This window comes from Typopeltis vanoorti, chromosome 10 (genome assembly GCF_054136105.1).
Source record: "Typopeltis vanoorti isolate ZY-2024b chromosome 10, IOZ_Tvanoo_1.0, whole genome shotgun sequence".
Classification (NCBI taxonomy): Eukaryota; Metazoa; Arthropoda; class Arachnida; order Uropygi; family Thelyphonidae; genus Typopeltis; species Typopeltis vanoorti.
This window is the reverse complement of record NC_143558.1, coordinates 11,417,826-11,431,891: the sequence shown is the minus strand read 5'-3', so window position 1 is coordinate 11,431,891 and position 14,066 is coordinate 11,417,826. Positions and strand designations below refer to the sequence as shown.

General features: G+C 34.2%; 1 protein-coding gene across 2 annotated transcripts in view; it reads right to left on the bottom strand.

The window, feature by feature from the left end:
• The window catches only part of LOC150102171 (mitogen-activated protein kinase kinase kinase 10-like), a 243,463-nt gene that overhangs the window by 91,358 nt on the left and 138,039 nt on the right, over positions 1-14,066 (bottom strand). For both annotated transcript variants that reach the window (XM_090399802.1, XM_090399803.1), the window contains exon 5: positions 11,804-12,050. In XM_090399802.1, coding sequence (XP_090255928.1) covers positions 11,804-12,050 — 247 coding nt within the window. The remainder of the gene's footprint in view (positions 1-11,803; positions 12,051-14,066) is intronic.

The window sequence follows — 14,066 nt, the reverse complement described above, 5'->3', positions numbered from 1 at the left end:
GTAACGACATGTGGTGAGGACTTTACCTCTTCCATATATTGTCGTAAGTATTCATGACTGTAATCTGCTTGTGTGTTCATGGGGCCAGTTTGCCTGTGCTGAGGGATGAAAAATCCAAGTTTCTGGGTGGAAAAACCCTCTACCTCCGTATGAGACTGGCTAACTCACCTTCCTCGCATCATAGATGGGAATCGAAACCAGGTCTTTCAAACCAAATGGCTTTGTCTATACTGACTGAACCACAGAGGCTCATAAAATGAATAGAATAGAATAAGAAATGGAATAAATAACAAAATAAGATTCATAAAGTAAAAATATTGGGCAGGTTATTCTAAACCATGGGTCGGCAACCTTTACAGACTCGCCACATTCAACTTTTATTTTTAATAATCGGGCCGCAAGCGTTTATTATGAGAAAACAGTGAGTGAAAAAATACTTACGTTATCAATTTTTATTATATCAATCTTAAAAAACACAGAAATATTTAAAGTACGAGATATGAAACAAGTATGAAAATGAAACTCAATGAAAAATTATTATCATGTAAAAACAAAGTAATATAGTTTATGCATCACAATATGTGTCTCCCTGCTGAATGTGCCTTTTGTGATTGTTTTCCCTTAGCCAAATTATCTATATCCACTTTATAATCTGAGGTGCAAATTCGAATCGAAGCATGCAAATGTTCATCAGTCAGTTGAGAAAAAAATTATTTTTTTCTAAAACTCATGTCATAAAATGCTTGTTTGCAAACGATGTCAATAATGTCTTCCAAATGCGACTATCATTTTCTTTGTGAAATTGATTAATCCTTCAAATTTTTTTGATAAGCATAGCTAAAATTTTTGAATATTTTCTAACGAAATGTGTTCTTCAATGTTTCATTGTGTTGTAATTCCAAAACTTCCATCTGTAGTTGGTTTGGTACGGCATCAATGTCGACATTAAAAAGGGTTCAAAAATAATCACATTTCGATGCTATTTTTATGAAAATCCACAAATCTTGTTGAAAATTCCAAATTTGTAAACCTTCAATAATACCAACAAAAGTTTCCTTTTGTGTTTGGCATCCAAATGTAGATGCAGATTTGCAACATATATAATGATGTACATTTTCTTTGATCATATGTTTCTTCAACAGACATAGTTTTCCTTCAAAAGCTTTTATGTCAGAAAACAGTTATGCTAGCAATTTATCTTGGCCCTGCAGGTTCAAATTAAGTTCATTAAGGTATGTTGTAATATCTACCATAAATGCAAGACACATAATCCATTTTTGTTCGATAGTTGTGGGACAGTATTTTCGTGTGCCATCATGAAAATATCTATTTCTTCATATAAATTAAAAAATATTTTTAGCACAGCAACTCTACTTAACTATCTAACAGCTGAGTAGTAGATAACATCCTTATACTCCAATTCTATTTCTATCAAGAATTCTTGAAATTGGTGGTGTTTCAGACCGTTGCGTCGGATGTAATTTACAGTTGATATCATGTCCATAATGTCTTTCATTAATGATAAAATTTTGCGACAAAGTGCTTCCTGATGAATTATGCAATGGAATACCGTTGGATTATCGTAACCTAAATTCTGTAATTCGACCTACTACACCGGTGTTAGAGCCACACATATTTCTTCCACCATCAGTTGTCACACTTTTTAATTTTTGACAGTCCGATTCTAAAGAATCAATAGTTTCTTTTACTTTTATGAACAAATCATTGCTGGTTGTAGTACCTTTTAAACTACACAAACTGGCCAATTCTTCGTGAACATTCAAGTCACTATCGATGCCCCGAATAAATATCATTTACTGCGCAGTGTCCGTTATGTCAGTACTTTTATCAATTGCCAGAGTGTAACAGGTCAAATCATTTTGCTTTAAATTTAAGCTGCTCAAATAAATTGGAACCGATTTCTTCTACTCGCCTTGTACAAGTCCTGGGAGATAAACAAATATCTTGAAATAATGTCTTCTTTTCTGGGCATATTTGTTCAATTACAGCTAATAAACATACGCTAATAAGCAATGCTTTTATAGCATTGAGAAAGGTACATCAATAAAGAAGTACTTGCTGTTCCATTCACCATTAAACCGTCTTCCTTCATCTGCAATTTTATGTTTTCTTGAACCTATTTTTGAAATTATTTTTAACAAATATATATCCTCTGAAAATAATAGTCGATATTATTGAATTATATTAAAAAAGGACCATGGAATGCGACTGCAAAAGTGCAGCAAAATCTCGGATGTCGTCAGATGAAGTTGCCTTTGTTATCCCCACTCATGATGACTCACACCGCTGACTTCGCCAAGTTGCACGCCGATATCACAAAGTATAGGTATAAAATTATTTTTAATTTATTATTCATATTATAAAATGTATTATTTAAATAATTCCAGATATGGGCCACATGTCATGTAAGTATGATCAATTTTTTATGGGCTGCCAATAATGCACGTTTGGGCCACATGCGGTCGGCAGGTTACCGACCCCTGTTCTAAACAACTGGAATATGAACTTAAGGTGCATAGAAATAAGTAAGGAGAATGATTCGAAATCAAAGAAAAGAAATTTGTGAATACATAAATATATCATCATCATCATCATCCGTTCTAGGATTTAGGCTCAGTGGTCCCTTCTGTCTCATTTCATCTTTTTCTTGGTCATCCTTGACTTCTATATCCTCCAACTGGGTGGTTTTGAACTGTTCATTCTTTCAATATGTTCAATCCACTTCTTTCAGTTCTTTAAGTATTTCAAATGTCCCCTCCCCCACCTAAAGAGCCCAGCCTGCTGTCCATCACAGAAATTTCATTTCTCCAGTTTCTATTCTTTTTTATTCTGCAGTTTTTATGGTCCACAAATATATGAATAATAGAAAGGGCAAACTATTTTATGAAATTATATGAAGGCAAAGAAGAAATAAAAATGTCAGAAATATCACAGCCAGAAACACACAGATGTTATTGAAATAAATAATAATTTAATAGAATCAGTGTCATCTTAAAATTGAGATATAGGAAATCATCTGGCACTGATGGAATTTATAATAAAATGCTAAAATATGGTGGCAAAGAAATGGCTGAAAACATGAGTAATTTAATTAAATATATCTTTGAGAAAAGATAGATTCCTAATGAATGGAGAATGAATGTTACAATGCCAATATTTAAAATGCAAACAAAATCTGAATCCCAAAACTTGTGTACTACCACCCTAAAAATATGTACAAGAATAGTCAAAGAAGAATCAGAATCAAGGCTAAATTATAATGATGGACAACAAGGATTCCATAAAGGAAGATCATGTACTCGATGCTATATTTGTTATAAAGCAAATAACAGAAAAAGCAATAGAATTTAACAAATCAATATTAATCTGTTTCATTGATTTAGAAAAGGTTTTTAATGGAATCAAATTACAGGATGTCCTGAAAGTACTAATATTAAAAAAGATACCACTGCAAATAATCAAAATTATCAAAGATATATACACACAAAAAATTAATGTGTAATAAGGTATAAAAACACAAATACACAAGAAATCCCAATAAGGAATGGGAATAGACAAGATGATTCTTTAATTCCCTGTTTATTTCACATAATAATGTACAAAATAATAACTGAATTAATGAAATAGAAATTAAATGGAATAAAGATTAAGAAAAAGATTTCCAGTATCAAATTTGTACTTTTCTAAAGCTAAGTTAAATAAGATGAGTAAAAGGACATCTTCTTGCTTCAATCCCATCTTCATGCCAAAAGCTTCAGATCTAATTCCATTAGCCAATGCCATGTTAAGGCTGTCAGTGGTGCAAATTCTGATTAAATTTATTTTCTCTAGAGAACCTACAGGATATCTAAACAAACTAGAGTTTGATCAAAGGATGATAGCTAACAATTCAGTGCATCACAGTATAAAATCATGAACTTTGGGATAAAAACAACACAGAATGAGTATTACATACATGGAAGTGGCAAGAAACTGATGAGGCTTGATTTAGGAGTAATGGTAGAAAGAGAATTCACGTACCTTGCATTATGAGAAACTAAGGCAACTGATGCAAAGTCACTAGCCTCTATATACAAGTAGCCCAGTCATGAAGTTACTTCATGTGCAAACTTAGTTTGCTTACATGTGGATAAAGGATGAAACCAAGAATATGGATGTTAAGAAATATATTATCCCTCTTTATAAAAATTTCATAAGACACATCTGGTGACCTGAGTTTCTTGGGGATGTGAAAGTGGTGAGAAGGATTCAGAGGCAAGTGACCAAAATGATGACTTGATTATGAATTTGCTCCATATGAGAACAGAGTAAGGTTTGTGGGTTACAAAGTTACAAATATGACAGACAGAAAAGAGTGGATATGATAAAAACATAAACTGCTCAAGGGGTTTTATAGAGTAGATGCTAAAGAAATATTTCAAGATATTACTGAAGATGGGAGAGAACAAGCGGTCCCATGGAAGTTGTGTAAGGTTGGTAAGGGTGAAAGGAGTATATATTTTGCTTGGAGAGAGTACACTGAGTGGAATTGGTTGTCACGACTATTCTGTTATTGAGTGAGTTTAAGGATAGGTTGTGGCAATAATGGTTATTATGAGCCTCTTGGGTCCATATAATAATGATTCTTTGCTTATGAATTTAATTTCAGTTTTGTGTAAATAAATAAAACTGATAAATGTTATTATACTGACCAATGACAGCACAAGATCTGTTATAAAGCTTTTGACTAAAAACAGTCTGGAAATGTACAATTAATCTTGCATAAAATCCATGTTTACCTCTCTTCATCTTGAGTGACAAGTGATGTAATGATACAATTTCATACAGAAAGTCACATAAAGAAATAGTAAATATGACATTACTAAAGCATTTCTGTGTGATTTTTTTAAATCACTCCTACACAAGATGCTGCAAAGCTTCTATCAAATGCTGTGCATGGGCAGAACTAAAGAGATAAGTAATCCATTGCTTTTTTTTTTGAAGAGGTGAAGATTGTAGTCTTAAGGGAATACTTTATGGGAAAAGCTATTCTGCAGAACTGAGGTAAATGGAATGAAAGACGAAGGGAATAGTAGATTCAGAGATCAGCAATTGAACTTTAAAAAAAAAAAAAAAAGATGCTGAGCAGTTGTTACACTTGTTCCTGTAGGTTTAACAGAAACATGATGGATGCCAGTTCTGTTGAATAGTGCCCATGGAAATATCTAGAAGAGACACAATGTAGATACACACTGACTGAGTATGAGAAAGTTTCTACATTGTGACAGTGAATCCAGCTGAGAAGCCTGATGCCAAATCCCATGAAATGCTTTGGAAATGTCAAGTGCAACAGCATTTCCTCTTGGCCTGGAGACAGTCAATCAATCAAACTGTCCTCTTCTGAACACCAGCCATAATTTTTAAACAGATAAAAATTAGAAGAAGAAAAAAACGCAGATTAAAAGTAATATCTTCAGTGAAAAGCATGCCAAGAATGCTACAGAAATGATGTGGTTATGCCAAGAAAACAGCAGTAGTAGAAAGCCTCAGTCGAGAGCAAGATGTGGTCTTGGCTGTTAAGCTAAGCATTACCAAAAGTGGGGAGAAGTAGAAATAAGTTTTTTTTTTTTTTTTTTGAAAGAAGAAAGACAAAAAATTATGTTTTGGAAGAATTAAAGGTTAACAGGTTGTAATCACCACATCAAAGGATGGTATGAGATCAGTACTTAGGACAATGATAGTAGGATATCTTGAAGCATGAGATATTTGAATAATACAAAACTTATGAGTAAAGTACTATCATCAGCAAAACTGTGCATAAGATTTGAGGTCAGTGAGAGAAGGTATTATTATTATTATTATTCTTGACACCTCCAAGGAGTCCGAAGACTCATTGCGGGAGGACACCTACTTTACAACTGTCTCCACCTACACTGACCCTCTACTACCAATCATCTCCATTAATGCCATCTACCGCCCACCACCACTGCAACTAGTATTTTTTGTCTGTAAATGGCGTGTGTTCTGAAGGGCCAATTTGTCTGCATGTGGGATGAAAAACCCGAGTTTCTGGGAGAAAAACCCTGCTACCTCCGTATGAGATTGGCTAACTCACCTTCGATTGAAAAAGTCCACATAAAGATTCCTCCCGTCATGACGAGAATCGAACTTAGGCCTATTCCAATCATAGGGTGCAATGTACCGTCATTCTTCCAATTGCACTATGGAGGCGTTATAAAAGAATCAGGAAAAATAGTATATCAGGAAAAAATGCAGTGAAGGTTTTCTCTGAGATCCTTCCACTCTTTATAATTGGATTCCAAGAGAAAATAGCAATCCAATTATAAAGAGTGGAAGACATATCATAAGATGGCAATTTGTTGAGAAGCCTGATGCCAAATCCTATCAAATGTCAAGTTGCAACAGTGTAAATATCTCCAAACCTTTTCATGGTATGTGTCCAATGGTGGTTGATGTATGTGAGATGTCCTGTGGATCTTGACTGATGGAATCCATATTGATGGTCAAAGATTAGTTAAGTTTTTTAAGTGTTGAAAAAGTTAACTGTTGATGACCTTCTCCATTACTTTAGATAACAAAGTCACAAGGGAACTGGCTATATGTGGACTTGTTTTCATGCTGTGGGGCGAATGCCAGATGAGTATAAAAGACAGGTTTTAGTTCAAGAGTACCTCTCTTGAGCACAACAGCAGATGGGATGCCATCAGGACCAGAAGTCATTTTTGGTATCCAGGTTGCTCAGGATTTTTTGGATTCCTACTAGTTGAAGGCCATAGTGGAGAGGATGAAATGCCCCACAGGTTGGAGATAATTTGCCTTGGCTCTATGCAGGATTTGATGAGCAAAAAGATGCCAGAAGTCACCTTTATCTTTAGGTATGAGTAGAAATTTTGCCCAAAAACTTTTGCAAGGTACCAAAAGGCATGAATGCCACTGGCACTGGTTTCTATGTTCAGCTCTTGCAAAGTTAAACCAGCACTGTTAATGATTGTTTTAAGTGTCGTGGGCTTTATTGTAGGCTGTGTATGAAACTGGAGTTTTGATCTCAAGATTCTTATGATGTATTTTATTTTATTTTTTATAATTAACTGTACTGGCAAGCCTTGGTTAGATGGACAATTATGTGTGCTGGAATGAAAACATCTTCATTCCAGCACAGATAATTTCTGTCACAGTCACAAAAAGCATAAGGATCTGAAGAATGGAAGCAGTGGTCTGATGATGGAAAGGAGGAGTAGAATTTCAAAGAGCTTTCCACTTGGCACTGTTTTAGTACCAAAGGATACAAAGTTGTGAATGCCTGCTGTGGGAGAGCATCAGAGATGAAGTTTGGAGTATATGATCTGAATTACTTACCAATGTTTACTGCTATCACTCCAGAGTCTATAGTTTCAGTGACCACTTATTACCAAGAGGAGAGGTCATTTCAACAGTGTTCTTCAAAAGTGAACTGGTTAAGCAAAATCCAGAGGGCTTGAGGAGTGGAGAATATTGTCAGGACTTCTGGTTGGTATTATGGATAGGTAAATGTTGCTTTAGGTCACTGGATATATCAAATTGCTCAGCCTATATAATGAAGGATATATAATGAAGCAAGGAAATCTTAAGCCACATAAGGTCAAAAAGGGGATCCAAGGTTAGGAATCCTCTGGCAAGGAATATCGGATTGTACAATTAGCACAAGCAGCAAGTCCACTATATGATTCCTTCTGGCACATGGGCGTACTAGAAGGAATCACACAGTGTGCAGTTTGGGAAATTCAACATGGACTGTGGTTGTTTTGACTGACATTAAGTTCAACATTATCAAAATTCTACAGGTGATGGCACACATCATTTAGGTTGGCATTTATACCACGAATATTGGTGAAAAGAATGTGGAAGGAAGTTTTTGTATAATCTTTTTGAGTTTTTTAATTTTTTGGGGTAGGTTTTTTTTTTATTTTAACTATAGTGACAATACAATTATTTGAGTTTAATGTCATGATGTGTAAGAGGTGAAGAGGAAAAAGATCAGGGGAACATGCAGTGGAAGGAGAAAGACTTTGACACATTCCTCCCTCATACTATTATATGGTATAGGGATAATGTGCCAGCTGATTGGAAAGTCATCTAAATGCATTGCCACCAGGTTCGGTCTAGTTTCTGGAAGCACCAGAAACTAGCTGTGGCCAGCCTGTGGAATTGTCTGAATCTTCAAAGTAGGTTTGGCATGTCCTTAAAGCATATTCCGTTGCAATGGAATATTGCAATGTTCCATTAAAGTTAGAAGGCTGGTGGAACAGAAGTCGGAACCACTGCTCTGGAGACCAAACATATCATCGGCCAGTTCAGAACCTCCAAGTAACACGTCACAATGATGAGATCGTTAGAATTTCTTGTTTACAATGAGGGAAAACATTTATATATTGATAACTAGTGCTAATTTGTGTCAAAGGGTCTTGTTTGATGTGACAATTTGTCAGCATTTAAAAGTACATCATTCGGATATTGTGGTCATAAATAGAACCATGATGTTTGTACACCATTATTCAGTAACTCCTTAATTTTCCTATTCTAGTTTTCTGAATTTAAATCACAGTATTAATTTTAAATACATAGCTAAAATCTTTAATTTCCCCCATTGTTCAAAACTGAGATACAAATGCTTAGCTAATCTATTCTGTTTTTTGCACTCAAAAACTTTCCAGTGCATGATATATATGCAATCGATATTGCATATATATCATGCAATATCGATTATAGTATTAGAAAATGGGTGAATATGAATTTAAGGGAGAGTATGATAATTGGTTTGGGTAATTTATAACCTCCCTCGATGACTCCTTGACTCTCTGGAGATCTCAGATAATAATAATTTGAAACTGGAAGTGATCACCATTTAGTCTTGAGCAGAATAAAATTGAATTTCATATCGAAAAGAAGAACATGCAAGAAAGTTTTAAAGCGAACAAAAGTCGAGCAGATCTCAGATGTGAACTATAGACTAAAATACACAAACATTATTCAATAAAAAACGAAAGAGTTTGAGAACAGGAATCAAACCTTGGAGATTCAGGGTCAAGCCTTGAAGAAAACACTGATTGATACAGACAGAGAGGAATGTGGTGAGTTTGTCCGCAAGAATAGAAAAATCAGAACTCTATGGTGGATACAGGAAGTTAAAGAGGCAGTGAAGGAAAAGAAGAAAGCATATCAAAAGTTCCTGGCAAGTAAGTCAGCTAAACACTGTGTAAAACTAACTAGACAAAAGTCATGGGTAAGAACATAGAAAATAAATATCAAGAAGGTAGCAAGATATTCTGGTGGTTGTTGAAATGGAGGAAAGAGTGAAGTAAAAGGAATTAGAGATAAAAGTGATATGAAAATCTGAGAAAAAGTTATCCTTGATGTATGGAGTAATTACTTCGAAAAATTGCTAAATGAAACAAGCAGTGATAGTATAGTGGTAAAAAACACTCAACAGGGATGCAGTCAGAATACATATCCATACTTGAAGTAGAAAAATCAGTCAAAGGCCAGAAATGTGGAAAGGCAGCAAGAGTAGATGATATTTGACCAGAAATGCTCAAGTATGGAGATATAAAAGTCTTATAGTGGCTGCACTGCATAGTTCAGAAGGCCTGGACAGAGGGACGAATTCCAGAAGATTGGAGAAGAGTTCTCATAGTACCCATATATAAAAAGGGAAATAAAACTGAATGTGAAAATTACAGAAGTATTTCATTACTGAGTGTTCCTGGTAAGATACATGCAAGTATACTTGAGAAACGGTTGAGATGGATTGTTGAAGAGAAGCTTGGTGAAGAACAATCAGGATTCAGGTCAAAATAGAGGTTATCAGGATCAGATTTTCACTTTATGACAAATAGTTGAGAAATCATGGGAATATAAGAGGGATCTGTATTTGGGTTTTGTGGATCTGGAAAAGGCATATGAGAAGGTCCCAAGAGAGAAGCTATTCAAAACGCTACAGTTATATGGTGTCAATGGGACATTATATCAAGCAATACTTAGTCATTATTTCAGTTGTAAGTCAGCAGTTAGAATTGAAGGAAGTACTGGAAGATGGTTTAATGTTAAATCTGGTGTCAGACAAGGATGTACATTATGCTATCTTTTATTCAATATCTATATGGATCACATTATGAAGGAAAGTGGTATTAAACCTGACATCAAAATTGGAGATATTAATCTCAGCTCTTTGTTTTATGCAGATAATGTTATCTGCATAAAGCAAATAACAAAGAATCTTGTAGACTTCTAAATAACACCACTAGAAGACTGCAAGATTCCCTGAGTAAATTGAATAACTGTTGTAATAGATATGGTATGAAGGTCAGCATTAAAAAGAGAGACAATAAAAATAGGCAGAAGCACTGAAAATATCAACTGCATTGTGAGTGGAGAACCTATAGAACAAGTCAAACATTTCAGCTACTTAGGCACGATTTTTAGTGAAGGTGGTAAATTAAATATGGAAATAGACAACAGAATCAACAAAGCTGGTATGGTAGGCAGTCAACTGAATAAATTTATATGGAATAAGAGAGAAATTAGTCAAAACACTAAATTAGCTGTAAACAAGATAGTGCTCAAACCAGTTTTAACTTATGGATCTGAGAGCTGGGTTAGAAGTAAAACACTTGACCAAAGACTAGAGACTGCAGATATGAGAGTCTTGAGGAAGATTAGGGGCATAAACAGATGGCATCAGTGGCAATATCGTATTAAAAATGAGGATATTAGGAAAGAACTTGACATTGTCAGCATCCAGGAATGCGTTAGCAGAGCTAATCTGAGGTGGTACGGTCACTTAAACAGAATGAGAGAGGAAAGATTAACAAAACAAGTTCTCTGGGAGGTTGGCAGGGAAAAAATCCAGAGGAAGACAAGATATAGGTGGACTGATATGATAAAAAGTGCGTTAGAAGAAATATAAGATCGGATAATGTCAGAGTCTTGACAGGTAACAGATTGATTTGGAGGAAAATTATAGATAGGAAGTTAGTAATGATGAAATTTTTCATGTAGTATAGTACTATCATATCCTGCATACAAGACAGCATTGAAACAAATTTTAGCTTGTACATATGAGAGCTAGGTTAGAAATAAAACACTTGACCAAAGACTAGAGATTACAAATATGAGTGTTCTGAGAAATATTAGGGGAGTGAACAGATGATATTAATGGCAATATCATATTAAAAATGAGGATATTAGGAAAGAACCTTACATTGTTAGCATTCAGGAATGTGTTAGTAGAGTTAATCTCAGGTGGTAGGTCACTTAAACAGAATGAGAGGAAACGCTAGCAAAACAAGTGTTCTTTTCCAGGTTGGCAGGAAAAAGATCCAGAGGAAGACCAAGATATAGGGGGGATTGATAAAGTAAAAACTGTCCTAGAAGACAGAAATATAAGATCTGATAATATTGGAATCTTGATAGGTAACAGATTCATTTGGAGGAAAATCATCGATTGGAAGTTAGCAATGGTACAACATTTCATGTAGTACCATCATAATATCCTGTACACCTGCTGAGAGTATGTTCAGGAATTTGATGATGATAATATACAGTGTTAGGGTTAGAACCACAAGATGGCAGTGATGCTATATTCCCTCTTCATATGCCTATGAAATCATTGTCAGTGATTGCTAGGGGGGGGGATTTGTCTACCCTCACCTACTCTATTTGGAAAATGAAAAGCGTTATAGGATTATTTATTTTTTAGAAAATAGAAATTTAGTTTCAAAATAAGGCTATCAAATAAAACATTTACCTGAGGGCATACTAATCTGTTGGCCACCATACTTCAGTAGTTTAAGTCTACTTTTCTTGAATTTGCCTTTACGTTTCTTAGGTGTTGGATGTTCTTGCTGTTGCTGAAGAATCATAATGTTCAGTTCTCGTTCCAGTAAATTAATTTCTCGTTCGTTAAGCTCTTGTTCTCGTTTCAACAAAAATTCCTCCTGATTTTTTTGTTTCACCAATGCTTTCGTTAGTTCCTCTTCTCGACATCGTAATTCCTGTTTAAGATTGAAAATATACAGACAGGCTAAACGGGAGATCAAGGAATATTCAAATTTCTATTTATTCAGATTATATTACTTTTGCTATAAATATTTGCATAACAGTGCCTAATAAATCTAGCGGTAAATTAATTCATATATAAGTGAGTTGCAAATCTGTATACTCTAAGTGAGGTTAAGGATAAAACAACAGCAATTTTGGTGAGATTGCAGATTATTATTATTATTATTACATAGGCTCATCCATGGAACGAAAGGACTCATCAAGGGACCCTTTCCTGTTGTCATGCAATTTCAAAATATGCTTATCTTTCTTTTAAAGCATTTATTGAACATGCATTTGCAGCATCCACTGGTAGTCCATTCCACACACACACACACACACACACACACACACACACACACACACACACACACACACACACACACACCATGAAACCGGACTTTGGAAGTTTCCTAACCACATCCTTACAAACGTTCTTACAAAAGCTCCTGTAAAATCTCATCTGTTTTTATATTTTATGATCCTCTTATTAACTTTTATCTGTTATATCTCCTCTCTCATCTATTATTCAAAATGCTAACAACAGTACCCTTACTGTGATCTCATATGTACAATTCCAGAGTATATATTCCAGTTATCATTTTGGTTACCCTGCACTAGATCTTTTCAAATGTCTCCTCATATCCTCTGAATAAGCAACCATATTTGAGCACAGGTTATTCTTAATTTCCTTATTACTAGAAGTTAGTGTTTTAAGCATTGTGATGACAACTGTCATAGCAATATGGCCTCTAAACTTGCTATCATCTCCTCAATATACAGCTTCACTGACCACTTGTAGTAAATTACCATTAATACCTTTCTTGCAATTTTCCCAATCCAAAATGAATAACCTTGTAATAAGCAACATTGACTGGTTCTTCCATATTTTTATACCTACATCTTTATTCCTACTAGTTCACTTCAATACTGCAGTTATCCAATGTGATGACTTACCATTTTGGCAACGTGGCTCTAAAATTGTTTTAGAGCCACTGATAGCATCATCATCATGCTTTTCAAGGATTTAGGCTTAGAGTAGCCTGTTCCTGCCTTAGAATTCATCGTTGAATCTCTTTAAAGGACATCCTGCTTTTCTTTTTCCTATTGGTTTGTAATTTAAAACTTGGTTTGGTAATCTTTCTGTTTTCATTCTTTTAACATGTTTCATCCATTTATATTTATATATTTTTTATTTTTTTCGATTACTGATTTCTGGTTTAATTCTTTCATAATTTCTTCATTTCTTTTGTGATCGAATAGAGTATACTTTGCAGTTCTCATAAACTTCATTTCAGATGTTATTAATCTTTGTCTTTTTGTTTTATTGTCCAGATTTCACTTCCATACAACAGAACTGGTAGAACTAATGTATTGTATACTTTCAGTCTCATTTGTTTTTGAACTAGGTTAGGTTCAAATATAGAGTTAATTATACCTGTTATTTTTAAATATTTTGCAATTTTTATTTAGATCTTTTTCATTTTCATATGTAATCATACATCCTAGGTAGTTAAATGATTTCACCTGTTCTAAAATCTTGTTATCTATTACTATTTTAGTTCTTATTGGATCTTGTCCTTTAAAGGCCTCGTTTTGGATTATTCTGTTGATATTATCATTCCATAATTTTTGGCTATTTCATTGAAATTTAAAATATCTTTCTGTAAGTTATCTACAGAATTTGTAATTATTATTTGATCATCAGCAAACAAGGAGAGTGTTCAAATTCACAGTAGGAGAAAGTTTAATACCCTGATGGAAATTCTTATTCCATTTAAATTAAATATTAAAATGAGTTGCTGAAAGGGACATCCCTGTGTGAATTCTTGGTTTATCTCTCTCAGATATGATAGTTCATAATGTAATCTTATTTGTATTTGATTATTTTCATATATACTTATGATAGCTTTTAGAATATTATTTGGTATTTGCCTTTCTTTTAATATGTTAAATAAAATACTTCTTTA